We start from the raw sequence: 22,583 nt of genomic DNA on the forward strand, positions 1-22,583 counted from the left end.
TGGTGAAGACCTAGAAAGTGTATCGGTCCTTGCTGTCGCCCAGCTGTCACCTCCCTCTTCAGTGGGTCTGTGTGTGTGCGTGTAGAGAGAGAGAGAGAGAGAGAGAGAAGTTTCATCTGCTCTTGACGCGCGGTCGCAGATCGCTCACTTCACACGATGGCACGTCCGCGTCCGTGTGCAACGCCGCTGCTTTGGGAGCTCCGCTGATTTTCATGAGAACAGAACCCCCCCCAAAAAAATAGTACCTTTATGGCTGAATTTAAAGCTAAGAAGAACGACGTCTGCCCACCGGTTGCTGGCTGGAAAGCTGCGTCGAAGGAAGCCGGAATGAGCGCGGAGACGCACCGAGGAGAGCCCGTGTCCAACGGAAACTGCAGCTTGTCAGACACCGACAAAAGGGTCCAAAACGAAACGAGCTGCGAATCCCCGACGTGGGATGACAGGGGGTCAGATTCAGCTCCGAAACCAATCCCTCGACGCAGCAGTCTGATCAAGGTAGGCCGTTATTTCCATCAACAGCAAGCGGCGTGTCTCGCACAGATATCTTCTGAGGAAACGTGCAGAACAGTTGCATTACCCCCCCCCCCCCCCTGCAGTTAGTTCAATCCTATAGATTATTCAACCACAATATGAACTCGGGTGAAGGTCGTTCTAGTTTCAAGGTAGGGACACGCAAAGTAAAAATAAAGCCTTTATCACACTCACACCTCCTCTCTAGCAGCGCGGGTTAAATCAACCTGCACCCCTGACAATAACATCTCTGTCTCTATCTGTGTCAAATAGTGCAGTCAGTAACTTCATCCCGACTCACGTATCAGAGGTCTTGAGGAAATTTTGAGTAGAGGCATTGTGTACCTTAAAGGTGGATTTTGTGACTTTGGGCTTCGAAAACTATCACCACAAGGGGGCAGAGTTCTTCCGTTTGTTAATTGCTTAGGTTGATCTTACTGGTTGCTACCTTTATACGTGCAACACTTCCTCTTTGTTTATGTTTTACGCATTTGGTAGACTTAACACTGCATTAATACCCACAGGAGACTGATACTGTGAAATCAGCTTAGAAAAGTTAGAGCAAAGCTACATCCACAGCATTAACACTGCCAGATTTTTACTTACCAGTCCGGGAGAACAGTTGAAAGTTCTGAAAGATTTCAGTCCTCCACTTGGGTAAAGCAACTAAAATTTTTACTTTGGGCTCCTTTTTACATAATTTTTCGGAAAGGTGTGGTAGCAAAGGTAGCCTAACTCGCAAGGAGTTTCCAGGAGTTTCAGCTTTTTGTTATGATCACTGAGATTTTCATTATGACTCATCTCTATGCCCTGTTGACTGGCAGCCTGTGTCTTTGCAACTGCCAGTGCTGACTACGGCTTCTTCTTCTTCTTCTTCTGTTGCCTCCAGGGCAGACTACACACTGTGGCGACTCACAGCCCATTTTAGTGGCACACAATGGTTTCCAGTTGTATATCTCAGCTGCATAATACATAGGTGTTTTTGTATAATGTAAAAGGTGTTACTTTTTCTAATTTTGTTGATAGCTGTAGTCTAATTTTTGAAGATTTAAACATTTTTTTTCTACAAAGATCACCTTTAAGGTGTGCAACAGTGAGCTTCTCAAACATTTTGAAGCCCCGTGTCTCATTTTCCCTGGACTTCAAATATATAATATCAAAACCAAAACCTGATCAAGATTTCCCAAGCTTTTTACTCGTGTGTCATAAAGTAAGGTTGCTATGTGCTGGCAAGATTTCATTCAGTGAGACTTTAGCCAATGCCACTTACAAGCACCTGCAGCTCTAGAGAAGAGGAGGAGGAGGAACTAGCAAGCAAAACGACTCGACTGTTTGATTATAATGAGAATTTACATCTTTCTGCCCGCTGTAGCTCACTGTTGAATGCCCTGGTTTCGAGTGTGAGCTGATGTCAAGCCTATTTAACCAAAGCTCACAACACAGATTTCCTTGAGGTAAAAGCATTTAAAGCAATATTCATACCAACAGCATCTAATCAATAAGTCATCCCCTGACTTTGTCCTTTTATGGTTTTGGTCTCTGGGCATGAGGGAAGTCTTATATTGATTCCTAGCTGCTGCGTGTCTCCAGAGCCTCTACCAGCAAAAACGTGATTATTTGAACAGGTCATCAGCGATGTGTAATTAGCAACGACTCAGCAAGACAGGAAGCCGGCCTGTTGGCCAATTTCCTCGCCCAGTTCATGTGGCAATGTTGCTAGTAAGTCATGAGCAATTGGCGGTGACAAATCACTTTCTCTGGAACACACACACACACACACACACACACAGAAAAACAGACAAATGTTTCTCACCTCTTTGCCTACACACAGGCCTGCTCTCCTCTGCTCCTCTGTTGCAGCCAGCTTAACAAGGACGATTTGAAGGAGCTCTGTGTGCTTGAAGCTGTGGTGTCTTATGGGGAGTCAGAAATAGTGAAAATCACTCCTGTTGAGGACGTTGCTTGAAATGCAGTGCCATGTTTGATGGCTCTAGAACATCACTGTCTTGTTTGGTAACTAATTTTACTTTAAAGAGCCGGGGGGGGGGGCATGGGAAAACATACTGTATGCTTCACACGTTTCCTTTGTATTGAGGTAGAAATGAGCATGCCTTGCTGATGTTTGTTTATTAGTGAATGGACTTGTTTAGCCAAGAGCGCTCAGTGTCCAGGGAGCAGTACTGTGCATAGTGCATTTGTTTGTGGATTTAGGTGATTAAAGCTTAGACATTTATAAACCATGTTAAGAGTTATGAATCCATCTGTCAATACCACAGCGTGTTTTTCTGTTTGCTAGATTACCCCTATGTCCAACCTCAGGATTCCACACAATAGGAGTCTGGGTGGTATGCTGGTGGACAAACAGGAAACACGACATTCCAGACTGGTTTTTACATGAGTAGGGGGCGCATGTTCAGTGGATGTGGACGTGTGTTTGTTCCTGTTCCCTTCAGCTGAGTTATGCATGTATGTCATTAGTATGTATGCTGTGCTGTCTGCTGTCCTCTCATTTATTCTGTTTCCCTCGTGTGCATGGAGGAGACACAGCTGTAGGTGACCACCAATGTATGCCTCTTTCAACTTCATCTAATCCTCTTTCACGTTCTCTTAGTTTCAAATGCACACAGCTAGCCACATTAACAAAAAAACACACACACACACACACACACACCTGCACAGACTTGCCTTGTTGTAAAATACAGCTTGGCAAAACTAATACCTATTTCCACATCTCTCGTAAGTCATGCCAACACACACCACAGGGTTCTCTGTTGCATGTTTATGTGACTGTTTTCAATAGTCTTCTAAGTCTACACAAGTTAGTGAGGCAGCAATCCTGAAATTTCAAACCATTCCTTCGCCAGTCCTCAGTTTGAAGGTTTGTTTTTCCTGGGCAGTAGACTGCAAGATTATAAGTTTTCATTACCATTTTCCAATATATTATGTACAGTGTACATATATGACAGAAATATGTTAATGTTTGTTCCTTTATCAGAACGCATATTTTATGGGTATATATTTGCATTTTGGACGTCTTTGTGTGGGATTTTCAGACAGTGTGGGAAGTATCAGTGCACAGCTTGGGATGATAGTTCTTTGAGTCAGAGCAGCTTTGAGCACCTCCAGCAGTTCAAATAAGTATCTTTAGTCCGCCTTAAACCGATTTAAACTGCATGAGTGCAGCTCTGCACAGCCCAGGGAGAGAATCCACCTCCTCACTGTTGTGACAGAGCCACTGAAAACACTGCCGCTCGCACCTCTGAGCAGCGCCGGTAATTGATCTCGTCATTTTTCATTGTTCCTCTTAAATATTTTACACAAAGTAGACAAATAAATCAGAGAACAATCAACCATATTAGCAACAGAGGCAACCATTTGCCATAAGCTCCAACTGATATCCCCGAAGAAAACAAAAATGGAAAACAAAACAAGGGTTGCAGCAATAGTGCAGTTGTTAACAGGATGGCATTCCTGGTTTGAATGCAGATTTTGGCCTTTTCTGTGTGGAGTGTGTATGTTCTTCTTGTTGCCTGCCTCTACATTAGCCCTCTGACACATAACAAGGATGTCCCGGCCTCTCGCTCAGTGATGTGATAGGCTTGAGTCCTCCACAAACCTGAACAAAATACTAACTAATAGACTAACAGAACCACAACAGCAACTCACAACTTTCAAAAACTTCTAGTTTTGGCTCCTCTTCATTGGTTGCCAGTAAATTTTAGAATTTTAATTTGAACTTTTCGTGCCCTACGTGGTCAAGCTCCCCAGTATATCTTTGACCTGCTGAAACCTCATTCTTCTTTCCGAGCTCTTGGGTCATCTTGTCAGAGGTTGCTGCTGGCCCCACGCACTGAGTTCAAAACTTGTGGGGATCGGGCTTTTCAGGCAGTGGCATCAAGGTTGTGGAATTCTCTTCCACTGTCTTTATGCTGTAGACTCCTTTAACTCTTAAAAAGCAGCTAAAGACGTCTGTTTTCAAGAATGTTTGATAAAACAATTTCATACTTTATTTAGCAGCCGAAAAGTTTTTCAGTCTGTGGCATTATTAGTACGTCACTTGTTGACAACAATCAGTCAAGCTTTTTTAGAAAAAAAAACTTCTGAATCTTTCTTTACCCCGCCTGTGCAATTTAGTCTGACTTTAGAGCTGTTCTACAGAATACGAATCACAGCCACTTGTCCAAAACCATGGCAGCATCAAAGACTTGAGCTTCATTCTTAAACCTGGAGGAAACGTCATAGAATTAGAAGTTACTAAAAATCTCTAAAGCTAAAAACCCTGCAGAGGTAATGAAACCCATAAATCTAGCTTGCTGTTGCAACCGAAGACAGAGTGACTTATAGTTTTATGTAGATATGAAACCGTATGTCTGTTTAATGCCGTCTGTCTGATAAATTAATCCTGTTTTTTTTTTTTTTTTGAAAGACCATGTTAAATTGCATACAAATCATATTTCTTGGTAATCTCTTCAAAAGATGAACTCTCCCCACTGACACATTCATTACGTGCCCATGCACATGCAGTGATTCTGTTTGTGGAAGTATGTGGATGGATGTCTGAGTTTGTGAATAGCGACTGCACTGCTGAACAGTCGCCTTGATGCAAATAAAAAACAAAATTGGAACTTTGAACGATACATTAACTCTTGCAGTTGATACCTCACCACCTGGTTTTTTTCCTTGGGTGAATCAGTCTGACGTTAGTCAACCAAAATTGTGGTCAGCTCTGACAAGTTGACCTTTTCAAATCAACCTTTTGCTTGTTTCGCTTTGTGTGGCGTATGAGTTTGATGGTGTGCATGTTCGCGTGTCTTCTTGCATATGGAACTTCAAAGGTTTTAAGTGTTGAAAAGAGCATCTGCTGCTCCACTCCCCACAGAGCAAGCAGTTGAGACACTGTGAATGCTAACCACATTTTCTGCTTAACATAATTCCTGTACGCAGACCCGCTTACTGACTGACTTGACCACATAGCGCGTCATCTGCTTTATTTGTCTATAATGTACTGGCATCTGTAGCAAACACATGCAAACTGTCAGGTTGGGTGGGTGTGAGGAAGGATGCGGATGCAGATTCTTGAAAAAACAAAACTTGATTTATTTAAAAAAAAAAAAAAAAAAAAAATTAACAAAAAGCGCAGCTGAGCCAGATTCCAAAAATAAGCTGTGACAAAAACAAAGAACTTGACATGACATGGCATGGAATGGAATGAATAAATAAATAAATACTTAGCTTTCTGGCCCATGGATGACGAAGAAGGATCTGGCTAGTATGAACATGGAAAGACCTGTAGACTAAATACTGTGGAGGGTGATTAGTGATTGAGTGCAGCTGATGGGGAAAACACAGGTGAGGGAAGTGAAGCTGATGGCAGGGCAGGAGAAAGGTAGCATGACATGGCAAAACTAAAAACGAGACCTGAACCTAAAACATGAGAAAACTAAGAACTTAAAGGGATAGTTCGCCTCTTTTGACATGAAGCTGTATGACATCCCATACTAGCAATAGTATTTATGAACATTGACTTACCCCCTGCTGCGTCCTGTGAGCCGAGTTCCAGCCTCGTTTTGGCGTTGACGAAGGTAGTCCGGGTAGTTGGCTGGGGTCACAAAAATAAAGCGTCTTGCTTCTCAAAACAATATGCGTTTAAAAGAGTGATACATTTGCATCACAAAATCGTTGTCCAGGAAAAAGTCAGACCTCACATCGCTTGGCGCTATTTTTGCCTCCCTTGATATCAATGCATCCAATGTAAACTGTGCAGACCGAAGAGCAGACCGAGCAGTCCCCTGCTTCCGAGCAGTAAACACCGTAACATGTGCGGCTAGGTGGCTGGACGCATTGAGTCAATGTTCATAAATGATGTTGCTAATATGGGATGTCAAGCCTCTAGCATGGTTGCCGCGTCTGCTAGCGGGAGCGGTGTTGATGACGTCACGATTTCGTGCCCGCCATATATAGTGGCGCAAGTCGATGCGCCAGTCGTTGCAATTTTCTCCGTCACAGAGGTGGCGCTGCTACATGAAGGTTACCACTTTTCTACAACCACGAAAGTGGAGAAGAAAACAATGCCACTGTCAAGCGCAAGACTACTGTCATTAATGATACTGCTGCAGTATTCGGATCATTTTAATTTTTTAATTCAGTTAATAGAGGTGAAGGTTTGAAGCCCCCGGCATCAACAGAGTCTCTGCCCTCTTCTTTGCCTTCACGTATCTGTCCCGTAGCTTCTTCCAGACTTTCTTCCAGAACTCTCCCTCTTTCCCCAAAGTTCTGCCAATCTCTGTGCACCAGTTTTGGGAGTTTACGTGCTCCCTGTGCTGTTTCACTGCAGTTTCGTACAGGTGTCTGTACAAACGCACCTCCTCACTGAGCCTGGTCTCACATCGGTCCATCCGGTCTGTCTTTGTTGGCGCCGCCAAGTTACAAAAATCGACTGGTGCACGACACCGCGCTGCGCCGTCTTTTCAAGGGAAGCGCCATGCCTGAAACGTTATTTTGACGTCACGGTCCGCCACCGCCATGACAGACGCGTCAACTATAACTCCGGCTTCATACAGCTTCATGTCAAAAGAGGCGAACTATCCCTTTAAGCAGAAACTAAAAACGTGGCAAAAAACCCACAGACATGACACAAACATCACACAGATGCGATGTGACCATTACAGTTTTCGAACAGCTCGCAGCAAAGCTTAAAGATTTGTCTTCATAAGTGTGACAGAAAACGACTGTTTAACAGTTGATATAATCAGTATGAAAAGTATTTCCTGTATAAATTCATTGAAATAAGATTCATGGAAAGATTCACCTGCTGAAGAATTTTTGGAAAATTAGAGCCACAGCTCTGGGACTTCACCCGAGCCTCTTTGACATCATATGATAGTTGATAAGCTGTTGACGATAGTTTTTAAGATTTAAAAAAAAAAAGTGTTTCTTAGTCTCATCTCACAGAATCTAAGGTTATGAACACTCAACATAATCAAGATGAGGATACAGTAATTTATTGTTAATAATTTTTGTTTAAAGCCTTTGAATCAGTTACACAATTGACCTCTTAAAGAATTTGATTAAGTAAATTGTACGCATTTTAAAGTACAGGTTCTCTTGTACAGGCTTTTGATTGAGGCACCAGAAGGTTTTCAGCAGTGTGCAAAAGCTACAGATAGTGTGTGATTAAGTCAGGAACACAGAGGAAGGCTCCTATTAGGTTTTGTCTAGACTCTGACATTACAAATTTCCTGGCAAAAAAAGAACATTTGCAGTTTACATAATATCTGGCAACCATAATAATTATTGCACATAGAAGGAAGTTGTTGTGCACCAGTTAACCTAACATGCAGTGTTTTTGGGTGGCGGGAGGAAGCCGGAGTACCGGGAGAAAATCCACATATGCACAGAGAACTTGCAAACTCCAAACAGAAAGGTGCCCAGATGGGATTCAAACCAGGAACCCTTCTGCTGTGAGGCAACAGTGCTAACCACCACACCACCGAGCAGCCCGCTGAAAAATAGTTAATATGTTAAAATGTACTGGCATTACGCTCAAATGACCACTCCACAGATTCATATAAATGCAATCTGGCTGTAGATTCTTTAGTAGATTCAGTTTAAAGATCCCACATTTTGTCAATTTACAGGTTTATATTTTGAATTTGTGGATCTACTATAAGATATATTTTTCAATGTAATGCAGTTGAATTAAAGGGATACTGACACAAATATGTTATAGGCATCTCTGGATTAACTCTGCTTGTTGTGGACTTGCACTTTGTAACTTTGCAGACCTTATATATACACAAAAGCTATAAAAGACCAAAACACAGTAGGAAAGACAAAAAGCAGAATACGACCTCTTTCATACAATGCCGATTTTGAGAAATCGTTTGCAATCAGTCTTGCTTTATTGTCTAAGAGGTTGCTTTACTTATCATTTCAGTGCAACCCCTGATAAAACAATAAGACAATGGATGATGTGAAGGTGGAGAACATCATTAGGAGATACTGAACACTCATTTTCTCTTTATTGCTTTCTATATAAAAAAGGAGTTTATTTTAGCTTATTTGTAACCTGAGTAACCTCCATCAAGGGTAGAATTAACTGGCCAAATTATGCTATGTCGCCAGTTAATTCCACCCTTGATGAGGGTTACTCAGCACCAGTAGTGTTGCTATAGTTACCTATAGTGTGGAAGCCAATACCTTGTGCATTGATTAAGAGCAGCAGTTCAGTGGTGCATGGCTAGAAGCATGCTGCCATATTAAATGTCTGATGTGGCTGCCCAGCTGCTTATTTTTTCAATCTTTGTTTTATATAAATGACTCTAATGTCACTTGATGTAGATTTTAAAGTTCCTTAACCTTCTTTCTTTTCTTTTTTTTTTTTGTCACATACATTCACTGACATCTCACAATAAATATCCCCCTTCCCAGTGGTGGAGCTGTGCTCCATGGTGAGTGGCTTGAGGAATAACCTATTCCATTCAACATCAATCATCTGCTGTCACACACGCACACAGGGCCACAGGCAAAGCTGTGTGCTGTTCGACACCTCCTATCAATTTTCACCCTTCTATTCTTTGTTTTCCCTCACCCAGCAACCGCCTTTCATTTTCTTTTCGTCTTGATTAACAGATCAAAGGCACTGCCCTTTAATGACCTACATCTTCACTCTGCTGACTCTGGGAAGCTGTAATTAGTAATACAGGCTTGTTGCATACAAATGTTCTCGTGCATTATACCAGACATGCATGTGAGCTGCCTAATAAATGTGTCAGGCCATGATGAATTCATGAGAAAAAAACAAACCCAGAAGCTCAGTGAGTGCCTATACTAAAACCGCACAGCAACCTCCTCAACTGCAGCTCATCTATATTGTTTATCTCTTTCCTCTCCCGAGCTTGAATGTTGTGTTTCGTTTCTCTGTAATTCTGTGCATCCCTCTGTGATAACAGCATCTAATAGGCTGTGCTACCCAGTCTGTCCCGTTTCTCTCTCACCTTCCATCCATCCCCACATTGGTCCATCTGTTCAATTAATGTGTCAATGTCCTGCTGTAACAGGAACAAAAGTAATCTCACAGTGACACAATCAACCAGATCTTTCTGCAATAATCGTTTCAACTGAAAATTTGTTTTGCTATTTTGGTTTTAGGATTTTACAACTCTCATCTGAGCCGTGGCTACCTTTTCCAGTATAGCTTTGACCCTACATCCATTAACCAGAGAGGTCGCATATGAAGCACAACTGGAAAGAGTGGAAACTAAAAGACTGACTTGAAACAGGGGCTAAATGAGGCAAAGGAGTGAAAAGGAAGCTGTACTACATAACGACATGAGAAAAAAAAACCGAGGTGATTGTAAAGTTTTCATCTGCTGCATGTTTAACACGTGCTGAGCACAGTGACAAGCCTAAAAATAACCAACACCCTATCAAGAATTAGTAGGCCTAGTGATGTGGGTTTCACACTTTTTTTTTTTTTTTTTTTTGCTTCTTTCTCTTTCCTCTCTTGTCACTTGTCTCAACTCTCAGCTGAGTTACAGGAAACTCACTGTGACATGCCGATGGGCTGCTTCCTGTTTTGAAGCACAGCAAAGGTTTAGGAGACTCATCTTGCTCTGTGTGAGAGAACAAAATAGGTTCTCTGAAATGGAGACATACAGCACAGAGATTGAGAAAGAATGGAATTGAAATGTTATCGGAGGATGCAGGCTGAGCCTCTTTTCTCAGTGTGAATAGCCTCAACAATCTATTTCAGCATTGTGTGTCTTGTTTGTGGAGAAAAATCAACATGTTTGCATGATGCTCGGGTGTTTATCCACCTGTAGGTCAACGTGGGCTCTAGTTTTATCTTGTCAGGAATGGATCATTTATTCTAAGTCCACACTGACGTAAGTGTTGGGTGGTCATGCGTTTGAACTCTGTCTCCCTCTTAATTGGTAATTAATGCCATGGGCCAACAGAAGTGACCGCGCAAGACAGACCCCACATTTGATGATATTTTAAACCCGACTGCTGTGCAAGCCTCAGGAAAAATCACGATGTTTGTCTCCTTCAAAAACAGCCTGTGAGAGTCGCACCCCATATGAGCCATAACTTACTGACAGGAAAGTATCCATCGTTTCGGCAGGATTTCATCCCATATAGTACATGAGTTTCACTACAGATTGTTTATATGGTTTATAGGTTTTTCTATTGGGGCTGATACAACCACAGAGGAACCATCCCAGTAATGTCTCATACACACAGGTGATGTGTCAGTGTTTTGGCGTTTCTTGCTTGCTTTGTTTTTAGGGGATTAAACTGAAAAGATTCTTCCATCTCTTCCTCTTCGTGCACTTAAATTGGAAAGTGGGCTTGTCCACACCTTCAATCTGTCCCCATCGCTCTTTCACAGCCTTAGGCACCAGGGATATTTTTAGAGCGCTCCCCTCACACTGTCTCCAAAACTTGTTGCGACTGGAAACACTTCTCTGTCCTAATGAGGCGACTGATTCTGTGAGGATTTGTGATGATGAGGTGCCCTCCCTTCCATCCGAGGGATGATATCCTCACCATCTCTGAATAATGCTTCCACTCCACTCCGTTCATTCAGATTCTTTAGATGAAACACAGCTGTGCTCTCTTTTCCCCATTCTTTCTCTCTCTTATTTCTTGCAGCCTTTCATATCTCTTGATTATATCATATGAAGGGTTCCCTCCTTCCCTCTCGCAATAATGATACAAGTGCTCTTGAGGTTCATGTAAAGTCCTTTTTTTAATGAAATCAGAGTTGTGTGATGAGTGCAGGACGAATAGTTTACTGATCAGTGCCCACAGGTGTTCACTATGAATATGAAAATGTTAATCTGCTCACGGGTAATTAACTGGATCTCTTAGATACTCTTAAATGCACCTCAACTCAGTGTTTATTAAGCACAAAGGTTGGTTTTCATTTTTGATTTTTAAAAATGTGTTTTTTGCGTAGATTTATTTACTGACATCTGAATCTTTACAATAAAAGTTGGATGTTTTACCTGTTTTTTTGTTTTTTTTTACCTGTATATTTCTAAAAAATAAAATAGACAGTTTAAATATGGATATTGATTCAGACTGTTATTTGAGATGGTATTTCTTCAGGCTTTGGCCTGTTGGTTGCACAAAATGAACAGAGGTAAAAAAGGTATTACATTTGTTAGCTTCTTGTGATATGCATTATTAAGTATGTGGGTGCCTTGTCAATGACTCGTCTTTGGATTGAATCAACTGTAATGAGGTTATCCTGCATATCCTATCTTCAACTACCTTAATTTAGCTATTTGATTTGATTTTATCAAGACTAATATATCTGTAATTTAATAACTTTGCCCACATGCTATATGCTCTTTTCTGTTAGCATAATGCTCTTTGTGTGGGTGACATCTAATTGGTCAATGAATCAGATGGATGAGCTGTGATGGTGCGCTCAGATAAACTGATTGAGTGTGCCAGCGTCGTCGTGGAGGGGAATAAATTAGAATGCTGTCTCTGTCTAGTCAGGTATGATTAATGGTGTAGCGGTGAGGGGCAAGGGCAAGCAAAGGCTTTTAGCCTGGTATCAGCAAAAACAATAACAGATTGGGAAGAGGAGGCTGTACATGGTGGACCAAATAATCTTTATGGTTATATAAGCTGATGGCTTATAATCCTTCGAGTTCCATTGTGGTCCGGAAACATTTTTTCACACTAAACAAAAAAAAAAAGATTTTTAGTGATCGCTGTCTGTCTGTCTTTATGTCTCTCCATTGACTAATTTTTTGCCTTCATATTACCCTCCCCTCCCCTCGCCCTTCCCTCCCTCTCTTTATTTGTCCTACCCTGTCATCCCTGCATCCATCCTGTTCAGGATGGCTCACGTGCTGGTCGGGAGAGAAAGAAGACGGTGTCCTTCAGCTGCAGTCTGTCAGAGAGGAAGATTAGTAGTGCTGCTGATTGTATCCACTCCATGGTGAGCTGCCTTGTGAGCCTTTATGAACCTGTACATCAAATATTTAAGGCACCAAACATGCAAGGGTTTCTTGTAGATCAAAGTTTCTGGGCCTGTTAAGATCCACATGGATGATAATTTATTCCATGCTTTTTTTCCCAGGTGGAGGGGCGTGAGTTGAAAAAAATCCGACCCAACTCACGTGTTTACCAGCGATACTACCTTCTGGATGCAGGCCTCCAGGCTCTATGCTGGGAACCATCTAAGAAAGAGTCAGACAAAGCTCGGATCTCTCTCTCCTCTCTACGTGAGGTCAGTGTGTGTGGGGGGGCTTTTTCCACATGAATCTTTTAGACTAAAGCAATAAAAACATCTGCAGCCCTCATCCATATGAAGGACAACAGTTGATTTGGTTGTATTGTACCTAATGTGGATTTTCTTGCATCCCTTCTGGACACAAATTCTAGGTACGGACAGGTCGCAACACTGAAACCTTCCGCACCAGCGGAGTCTATGAGCAGATTTCAGAGGACTGTGCCTTCTCCATCATCTATGGTGAGATTTATGAAAGCTTGGACCTGGTGGCCAACTCTGCTGAAGTAGCTAACATCTGGGTTACTGGCCTGAGGTATGACAAAAAAAGAACTGTTCATTGTTCAGTTTTACACTGTACACTTCCAAAACATAATATGTTCCAAAAACCTGTTATAAATCTTTTTGGGGAAATAATATTCAAATTATTATCTCCTTTTGATATTTAATTCATAGCACACAACAGCAGCAATGTTTTAAAACAGCACAGCAAAATAATATGATCAAAATCATTATTATTCAGACATTATCCTCTCTGTTACATGAGTAGTAGTTGTATGAAGGGTGAAATAGTTTTTTTTTTTTTTTTAAATCACCCCCATGGTAAGTAAGGAATTGATACAATAGATTAAAAGTAACCTGTTGAGGTTAGCTTAATGTCTGTCCTCTGCAGGAAGAAACACAGTGTAGAGATGGTTCCCAAATTTGACACTAATTATTCTGAATGACATCAAGGTGAATAAGCAATGACAGAGTTTTCATTTTAAAACTAAAGCCTGGTCATTTAGGGCTACTCTTTGCAGGTGTTTTGTGTCATTCCAACAATACGACTTGTGTCTTTCATCTTGCTTTTTACTCCAGTATTGATTGTGCTGAGAAAAGTGTGAGAATTTGCTGGGTAGATTTCTTTGTATAATCCTCCGAGTTTTATCTGTTATAAATGTCTGACTGTGCCTGTAAACATGACTGGACTTTAAACTCATTTTTTAAACTGGACTTTAAACTCATTGTTCTGCTACACTTGCTGGGCTCTATATTTTAGGCACTGTTAAAAAGGAACGAGTTAAAGCGGAGATGTTTACTATGCTGTATTATAACACAACATTGTATCCAACTACACCATTCTTGTCCATATTTCTCTTATCTGCCTCCAGGTATCTCATGCAGTATGGAAAACATGCTCTGGACATGCTTGCCAGCAGTCAGGACAGTCTTCGTCTGCGCTGGCTGGAGCAGCTGTTCTCCTCTGTTGCTGATTTGGACAGACAGAATGACATAGAGGAAGGGATTCCCTTGCAGTCAGCTGTTAAACTGATACAAAGAGTGAATCCTGGGGTGAACGGAGGAAAAGTGGAGCACAGGTTTAAAGAGCTTCAAAGAGTCCGAGAGAAGACATGCAGGCTTACAATAGATAATGGATCTGGATTTAAAGACCATGGCGAAAATTTAACTGAAAGAAATGAAAAAGTCACCAAGCAGGAGTTCATCGAGGTCTTCCATGACTTTTGCACACGCCCAGAGATCTACTTTCTGTTGGTGCAGTTCTCAAGCAACAAGGAGTTCCTGGACACCAAAGACCTGATGAAGTTCATCGAGGCTGAGCAGGGAATGACTCAGGTGGGAAACATTAGTAAATAGCACACATTCAGGAAACAAGTCAAGGATTCATTATTATCTGTGATTAGATATCTATATTTGAATATTTAGAGTTAAAATTAGCTTGCATTTAAACTATAATCGGTGCATGGAACAGGAAGTCTTGACCCTGATGTCTGCGTTCAGAGTAACTGCTGGATACACTGGAGGCCTGGGATTATAGTGTTTTTTTTTTTTTCTCAGACACCGTCCTTCTTACAACTTTTTATTAGACTATAACCACAAGCACTCCCAATCTGTAATCCTAGTAATTTCTCTGTCATCTCTCAGTCTTTTCTTGCTTTTTCCTTTAGGTGAGTGAGGAAACCAGTCTGAAACTCATCCAGTCCCATGAGCCATCAGAGGAGGGACGAGAGCAGGGATACTTATCACTGGATGGCTTCACCAGCTACCTCACATCAGCAGAGTGCCACCTCTTTGATCGGGAGCATGACATTATTTTCCAGGACATGTCCCAGCCTTTGTCTCACTACTACATCAACTCCTCCCATAACACCTACCTCATTGAGGACCAGTTTCGGGGCCCCTCTGATATCTCCGGCTACATTCGTGCCCTTAAGATGGGTTGCCGATGTGTGGAGCTGGACATCTGGGATGGCCCTGATGAGGAACCGGTGGTGTGTACCGGTCACACCCTCTCCCCGCCACTGGCCCTGCGTTGTGTTCTAGAAGCAATTGGAAGGTTTGCATTCGTGGCATCAGAGTATCCGTTAATTCTGTGTATTGAAAACCACTGTTCGCTGCAACAGCAGAAAGTGTTGTTGCAACATCTCACGAGGATTTTAGGGGAGAGGCTGTACACAGATCTCCCAGAAGAAGGGGCCTCTTATCTACCGTCGCCGCATGCTCTAAGTCATCGGATCCTGCTCAAAGGTAAAAAGTTGGGGCCAGGTTCTGATGGAGAAGATGGAGAGGTAAGTGAAGAAGATGAAGGAGCAGAATTGTGTCAAAGGATAAAAACAATGAATAGTGGCGTGGCAGCATCTGGAGCAACTGAAAAGGATGTGGTGCAGAAGAGTGTTCCCATCTCAGCTGTTACTCAATCTAATCCACCTCATCTGCCTCCCAAACGTTTCCAGCTGTTAAGGGAACTCTCTGACGTGGTAATTCTATGCCATTCTGTCCGCTTCGTAGACTTTGCAACATCATCCAAAAGCCAAAAACCTTGGGAACTGTGTTCGTTCAATGAGACTTTGGCTGTGCGTCTCGCTGGTGACAGCCCTGGTGACTTTGTCAACCACAACAAGCATTTCCTGTCACGGGTATACCCCAGTCCTATGCGTATCGACTCAAGCAACATGAACCCCCAGGACCTATGGAAGTGCGGTTGCCAAATTGTGTCCATGAATTTTCAGACAGCAGGACTGATGATGGACCTGAACACAGCCTGGTTCCGGCAGAATGGGAACTGCGGTTACGTTTTGCGCCCGGACATCATGCGGCAGGAGGTGTCTTATTTCAGTGCTGACACCAGAGACACGGTGCCTGGTGTGTCTCCACAGCTGCTGCATGTGAAGGTAGGTCCCTGTCGGTGTGTCCCCTGTAGAGGACACAAACTTGAAGTTCTTCCAGGACTTCATAATTCAATGTATTGGAAATAATACGTGGTGACTTGTCTTGAAAAGCTTTGAATGCTCCATTCATGCCCTGCTAAAATGAACCGTTGTGATGTCATGCAGTTATCCAATCTTTAATATGAATATTGCCGTTTTTTTTGTCTCCAGATCCTCTGAAATCTCCAAAGTTTTCATTCAGACAGATGTTAAATTAAACTGCTTCACCATTTTGCTCTTATAGTTTCTTTGTTATAAGCTTTTGATTTGGTGAGAACAAAATCACTACAACTAAACAAATTAGTCCACACTCACATTAAAATGGTATATTCTTCTTTAATTACGATTGTGTTACAAAAAACAACAATGTATCCTTCTCCCAGGTGATCAGCGGTCAGAATCTGCCCAAGCCAAGAGGCTCCGGGGCCAAAGGGGATGTAGTGGACCCTTATGTGTATGTGGAGATTCATGGCATCCCAGCTGACTGCACGGAGCGCCGCACCAGGACTGTGACCCAAAATGGGGACAACCCCATCTTTGATGAGAGCTTTGAGTTCCAGATCAACTTACCTGAGCTTGCCATGGTTCGTTTTGTGGTGTTGGATGACGAATTCATTGGGGATGAATTCATTGGTCAGTGAGTATAAAGGTGTTTCTGTAAATTGAATCACACTTGACTAATAGACAGTGCCTTACTAGTGTGAACTTGCACGAGCCTTGGCTGTTGAAATGTTTCAAACACAGAAAAATCCTTTCTTTTACACTGAAATTAAGTGTGATTTCTCTACTACTGCAGGTCAGTATACCATACCACTGGAGTGCCTCCAGCCAGGATACCGACATGTACCCCTTCAGTCCCTCACAGGGGAGGACCTCCCACATGCCAAGCTATTTGTCCATGTGGCCCTCACCAATCGGAGAGGTGGGGGAAAGCCTCACAAAAGAGGTCTCTCAGTACGGAAGGCGCGAAAAGGGAGGGACTACACAGCTCTGAGGGACTTAGGAGTTCGAGCAGTGGATGAGGTTTTCAAGATGGCTGCTCCTTTCTTGAGAGAAGCCACCGACTTGAGGGGAAACATGCAGGTGACGAAGAGTCCAACTGAAAATTTAGCTTTTTACAAGTTATGACAGCTTGATAGTCTCAATATGGTGTCCTGGTGGTGCTTTTGCAGGAACTACTGCAAAACTTAAAGTTTGTACATTTTATCAGTTGTTGTGCAAATGAAACATGAGATGACTGAGACAGGAAGGCGGAAATAAAATACTGGGAAAACGGGACCAATCAAAAATGTTCAGCGCTGCTCCCCCACCGTGAACGTTTTGGGTAGTATTATAAGTATTAATACCTCCCTAAAAGGAGTGTTTTCTGGGATGAAATGATCTCACCCTTAAGTCTGTAATTCCCTGAAGTTACTGCAGTGGAAATGAAGGAGGACAAAGAAAAGGGCCCCCTAAAGCCTTGTTCCTGGAAAAGGTTTCTGTGGCTAAAATGCAGCTATGATCAACTTGGTGGTAGATCTGGCTGCGGGAGATGACACCAGGTCACCATTTTGTGACACACAGTCACAAGAGGAAAATGATACCAGACTCGCCATTGTGGCTGATGAAGATGGTTTCTTTCGGGTTTTCGATATTTGTAATGATTCTTTTTTAACTGAAAATATATTGTATGTTTATAATACACACAATGTTGTTTTCATAATCATTCAGCTCAATTAATATTAATTCCTATGAGACCCATACATAATCATTATTATTCTGCAATAATATTAATAATATTCTCATATATATTAATATTAATAGTAATATTTATGAGAAAAGCAGTGTTTTGGTCTGCGGCTGTGTGTGTGTGTCTTTCTATTTACATGCTCTTTCAATATAGTAAGACGATCAACATCTCTCGGTTTCATTTGAATTGCTACAACAGCACAATAGCTGGAGAGCAATCAATATCGGCAAGAAAAAACAAATCGCTCTGGTGCAGTACTTAGTATTGATTAGCTGTTTGTTTTTGTGTAACTCTTTTAGCTGATTAACACCTGATATGTTCGGGAGAGTACCCTGTGGTCCGGACTCATTTACGCTGTTGCTGTTGTGATGCTATAATTATCTGTGCAAATCATTCTGATTCATTATGATGTCAACAGAAAGGACAAACACACACAATCTCACTCGCACAGCGGCAGCAAATGCTTCGAAATGTTTGCCGACCGGTTCACAGATTATCTCACCCTCAGATGTTCCAGTGCTTTACGAGAAGGCTTTGTGGAATATCGCAGCGGGAAGTCCGTAGTGAAAGTTGGGAACATTTACGTTGTCACATGCCACCACCCTGGAACATCTTGAAAACATTTCGGGACTCTAGTGCGTGTGTGACAGATAGCAAAAATAAATTAAGTCAAGGACAGAAAGGAGATTTCACAATGTTTATGGGGTTCTTTTTAAATATTTCATTGTCTCAGAGTTCTCTGTTTGTAACAGGAGTAGAGGTGTATTAATATTTAAATCTGTAGATTTAATTAGTTTCTTCTTCTTTTTAACAGAACTCAGTAGCCATGTTCAGGGAGCTGTGTGGGGTGTCGGCTGTGGCTAACCTCATGCAGTGTGTGTTGGCTCTGAGCTCCAGAGTTACAGGACCAGAGGGGACACCTTTGCTGCTGTTTGACCTGCGAGACCACTACCCGACCCTGGAGCCCCAGGGGCCTTTGCCAGATGTCCTTCGCCGAGTCGTCTCTACTTATGAAATGGTAAGTATGGAATAGATGTGAAAGTTCATAATCATATTGTTTGAACTGGACAATGTGCAAGGCTCAAAAAGAAAGACCAAACCACAATCGCAAAACAGTCACCTCCCATTTCCGGACTGCTTCAGTTAACGCTGCAAGCCCCTCTCCTCAACAACAACTTCCTTTTTCCCCCAGTATGAACTGAAGCACAAAGTCAGCTCTCATTGTTATGCAGCAGACAACACCCCCATTTGTTCTAACCCAAGTAAACACGTCAGCAACATCCTCATATTAGCCTAAAGCCACTGTGTTTCTCCAACCAAACAAACCACAGACTTTCATTGACCATAGAGGAGGTTATTTACCAGATTTAAAATCATGGAAAGATGTCTAAGAATAAATCCAGACACCAAGAAAAAACCCTTTTTGTGGAAAAAACACAAAGACAGGAAGACTATCAAAGAATACAAGCAGCCAACTGATCTGTTGGTAGCAGTGGCTCCACAGTCAGAAAGGATGAATCATTTGAGTGGGTGCCAAATTGTACCCTTGCTTCAAGTTTTTCTGTCTGCGCTTTCTTATCTGACGTTTGATATAATTCCCTTCGGTGTCTTTGGAGTCTCTGTCCTTCAGTGTCCATCCTGTTCCCTCCGTCACTCAGTATTCTCCTTCAGTTCCTGTCACTGCTCCTTCCCTCTGGGTCAAGTTGGATTGGGCTGTCTGTAATAAGTGGGTTTTGTGCAGATCTGGAGAAGCACTTAGAAGAGTGGTAGCTTGTTGCGGCGGTGAAGAACATTATGGCATTTTCTCTCTTGCTGATGCAATATTTTTTTAAATGACATCTGCAAGTCAGCTTGTTCCTGTTTCATATTAGATATTTCCAAGGAATGTCTTGGTCAGGATGATGGAAAGTCAGTATTGCCTATTTAGTGACTCTATATAAAGAGCATAGAATTTGTGTGCAAGTGCAATGTGAGTGAGGGGGGAGCGTGTTCAGGTTTTCAGCTGGAAACAAGCTGTAGCAGAGATAAATGGATTTCTTTCTAGTCGCCTTCAGTTTTGATTAAGGTTTTGGAGCATAATCTGTGAGACTTCAATTTAACCACAGTTGTTTGTCACCGCTATGCACCAAGCATGTGTGGCTGGACTATTTGTGCACTGTAGGTCTAAGTAAGAATGTGCATGTGTGTTTGTTTGTGCCTCTAGCCACTTCCGTTCCAGCCAAGCGGATCAGGGTTGAAAAAGCTCACCCCAGTGCTGAATACCATTTGCATAGATTTGAATGCAGTTTGGCTAAATGGATTCCAAACCTCACTCCTGATACGTGAAAGAAGAGAGAGGACATGGGAATGTGTGTGCGCACGTGTGTATGCCTTTTTGAAGTGGATCATGTTGTACCGGTGTACTGTAGTTAATCCCCTATTTGTTGAACAGCATTTTTCCCACATAGGGGTCAAGTGCCAGCAGGGTTTATGAGAGGAAGTACAGAATTAATCAGGCAGTTGCGGTTTATATTCCTGTGTGTGTGTGTGTGTTTTATGCATTCATTACTGAGAAAGAGTTGTCTCATAAGTTTCTGTGGGTGCCATCATGTGCATGCATCACATGTGTTTGTTTAAAGTGTGAGCTCCATTTGGCATTTTTCATATTTGTAAAAGCAAGAAATTCAAACTATGATAACTGTGTTTTTATTTGCTTCATTTGCTTAATATACATGTTATTTATGTATATTGATCTTTTCATCACTTTTTTCACTGTATTACTGTGTGCACAGTTTGTACTTTTACTGCACACAATAAAACATTTGCATAAGTGCTTAACAGTGTTATTCATGCACCACAAACAGAATGTCAAGGTAAGTCATCATTCTAAGAGAGTCCCTGTTTCCTGTTTTCCTGTTTGTAGATGGTCAACGCAAGCAGAGCTGTGATCCAGCTCTCTGATGGAATCCACGACAGGATCCTGCATATACAGACAACAGGTGTGTAGCTGTGTGTGTGGTTGTGTGTGAGCGAATACCTTTCCTTTCCTTTCCTTTCCTTTCCTTTCCTTTCCTTTCCTTTCCTTTCCTTTCCTTTCCTTTCCTGTATTGTCCTGTCCTGTCCTGTCCTGTCTGTGTGCTTCCCTTTTTCTTTCCTTATCTCTCATTTTGTGTTCTTGTCTTTTTCCTGTTCCATCTTCTGAAGACATCAGCCTAATCAGCTCCGTCAAAACGGCCCAATTCATCTGTATATTTTGGATGGAGGAGGTTTAAACTGGCACAGCTCCCACTTTCAATCACCCCTCTGCCTCTCAAGTGAGGACACAGTATTTGACCTGGTGATGTAATTCTGTGCTTTTTGGCAGAGCTTTGTTTACTTCAGCAGGGACACTTTGGGTCATCTGATGTTAGTGAGCCAGACTGATGTCCCATTAGCAATAAACAACCCCTCAAACTCACCAAGAGGCTACACACATTACCCACATCCCAATTATCAACCCGATTCTATCTCTGGCTGTCTCCCAGGAGACAGCATGCTTGACATTTAAAATTGTTAACGACTGGCTTGGTGCAAATAATTGAAACAATTTACAGTTTGCATGTAAGTCTCTAGGTGCTGCATTTTACAAATAGAATCTCCAGATGTTATATTTGTACTTTAAAGAACACTTGGGACATACGTTTAGGATTGTCAGTTTTTCTTTGTCTCATAAGAGTTGAAAAGCTGTGGGATGAAACGAGTACAACATTGTCAGTTTTTCCAAAGCCACATGAGAAAATATGTGAGTGGAAAGGGTAAACTAAAGGCGGTTTGAGATAAACATGAGGTGAAACGATTTTTCAAGAGGATGATGGTTCACCTGGGGCCAATGGAAAGAGCGTCACTCGGTGTCCAGACAGTTTCATCTGTTATGCAGTTATTACTGCAGCAGAGGTCATGTTACCACCTTGTACTCCATTGTGGATCTTTTATTTCACATCTTGTCACATGTAAACAGAGTTAGATTCTAAATTGTGATAGCTTAGCTCTGGGCAGTCGGCCCTGCGCCTTTATGTTCATCTGATAAAAGAGCCTGAGGCCTGATCTTACGAACAAAGCTCTTCCTGTGTGTACACTGTAAAGATGGTGATCAGGTGATCGCTAGGCAGAGGTCTCCCCTTCAATCCCTGAAGAGGAGGTAGGTAACAAGTAGGCATTAATTGGTCACTTTGAGGTAAACATGGGATGGTTGGTGGCAGAGATGCATGTTTGGAAGTCACATCAGGGCAAAAAAGAGGAAAGGGAGGGGCAGAAGAGAGACGTGGGAAGATAAAGAACAGAGATGGATGGCTGGAGGCAACACTGAAAGGAAAACAGCAACATCAGGGAGGCGGGAGAGTATCAGGATGTGTTGGTGTGTTTTAGATTTAAATCACTTAGTTCAACAAGATGCACAACATTGTTTATTGAGTATGTTACATGTATGATGTTTGATGGGAAGTAATGGGAATAGTCGTAGTGTGGGGAAGGTTTGTTGAGGAACAGGGTGCAGCTCACGGGTTTGTAGACCTCCAGCTATAAGAAAGAAGAGAGAAGCAGAGGAAGTGGAGGTTTGGGGTTTTGAAAACTAGGTCAAGTGTGCAGGGCAAGTGAGCATGAATAAACGTATGAGAAGAAGACATTTAATGGATGGTCATGCTCCTTAATTTTAACTAAAAGTATTGTCACCTCCTACCACTCACATATTTTTAATCATATAAGGTCAGGTTTTTAGCCCTATGTCTTTATTTCCTTTTTTAATAAAGAGGAGTAGCATTAACAGCAACCTCAAAAAATAGTACTGATGAGACTCAGTAGTTTTACGTTAACCAAAGTTAACCAAATCTCCAGTGGGTAAAGAATCACTCTTTAAATTCTAAATTTC

The 22,583-nt window shown here is 42.1% G+C and overlaps 1 protein-coding gene across 1 annotated transcript in view; it reads left to right on the forward strand.

Moving 5' to 3' along the window:
• Window positions 1-22,583, forward strand: part of LOC142367992 (inactive phospholipase C-like protein 2) — a 25,652-nt gene continuing 3,069 nt past the window's right edge. The window contains exons 1-10 of the mRNA XM_075450029.1: window positions 1-495; window positions 12,371-12,472; window positions 12,614-12,763; window positions 12,919-13,079; window positions 13,918-14,380; window positions 14,713-15,936; window positions 16,356-16,605; window positions 16,769-17,055; window positions 18,516-18,719; window positions 20,604-20,679. Coding sequence (XP_075306144.1) covers window positions 250-495; window positions 12,371-12,472; window positions 12,614-12,763; window positions 12,919-13,079; window positions 13,918-14,380; window positions 14,713-15,936; window positions 16,356-16,605; window positions 16,769-17,055; window positions 18,516-18,719; window positions 20,604-20,679 — 3,163 coding nt within the window. The 5' untranslated portion in view covers window positions 1-249. The remainder of the gene's footprint in view (window positions 496-12,370; window positions 12,473-12,613; window positions 12,764-12,918; window positions 13,080-13,917; window positions 14,381-14,712; window positions 15,937-16,355; window positions 16,606-16,768; window positions 17,056-18,515; window positions 18,720-20,603; window positions 20,680-22,583) is intronic.

Source organism: Odontesthes bonariensis, chromosome 18, assembly GCF_027942865.1.
Source record: "Odontesthes bonariensis isolate fOdoBon6 chromosome 18, fOdoBon6.hap1, whole genome shotgun sequence".
In the NCBI taxonomy this organism is placed as follows: domain Eukaryota; kingdom Metazoa; phylum Chordata; class Actinopteri; order Atheriniformes; family Atherinopsidae; genus Odontesthes; species Odontesthes bonariensis.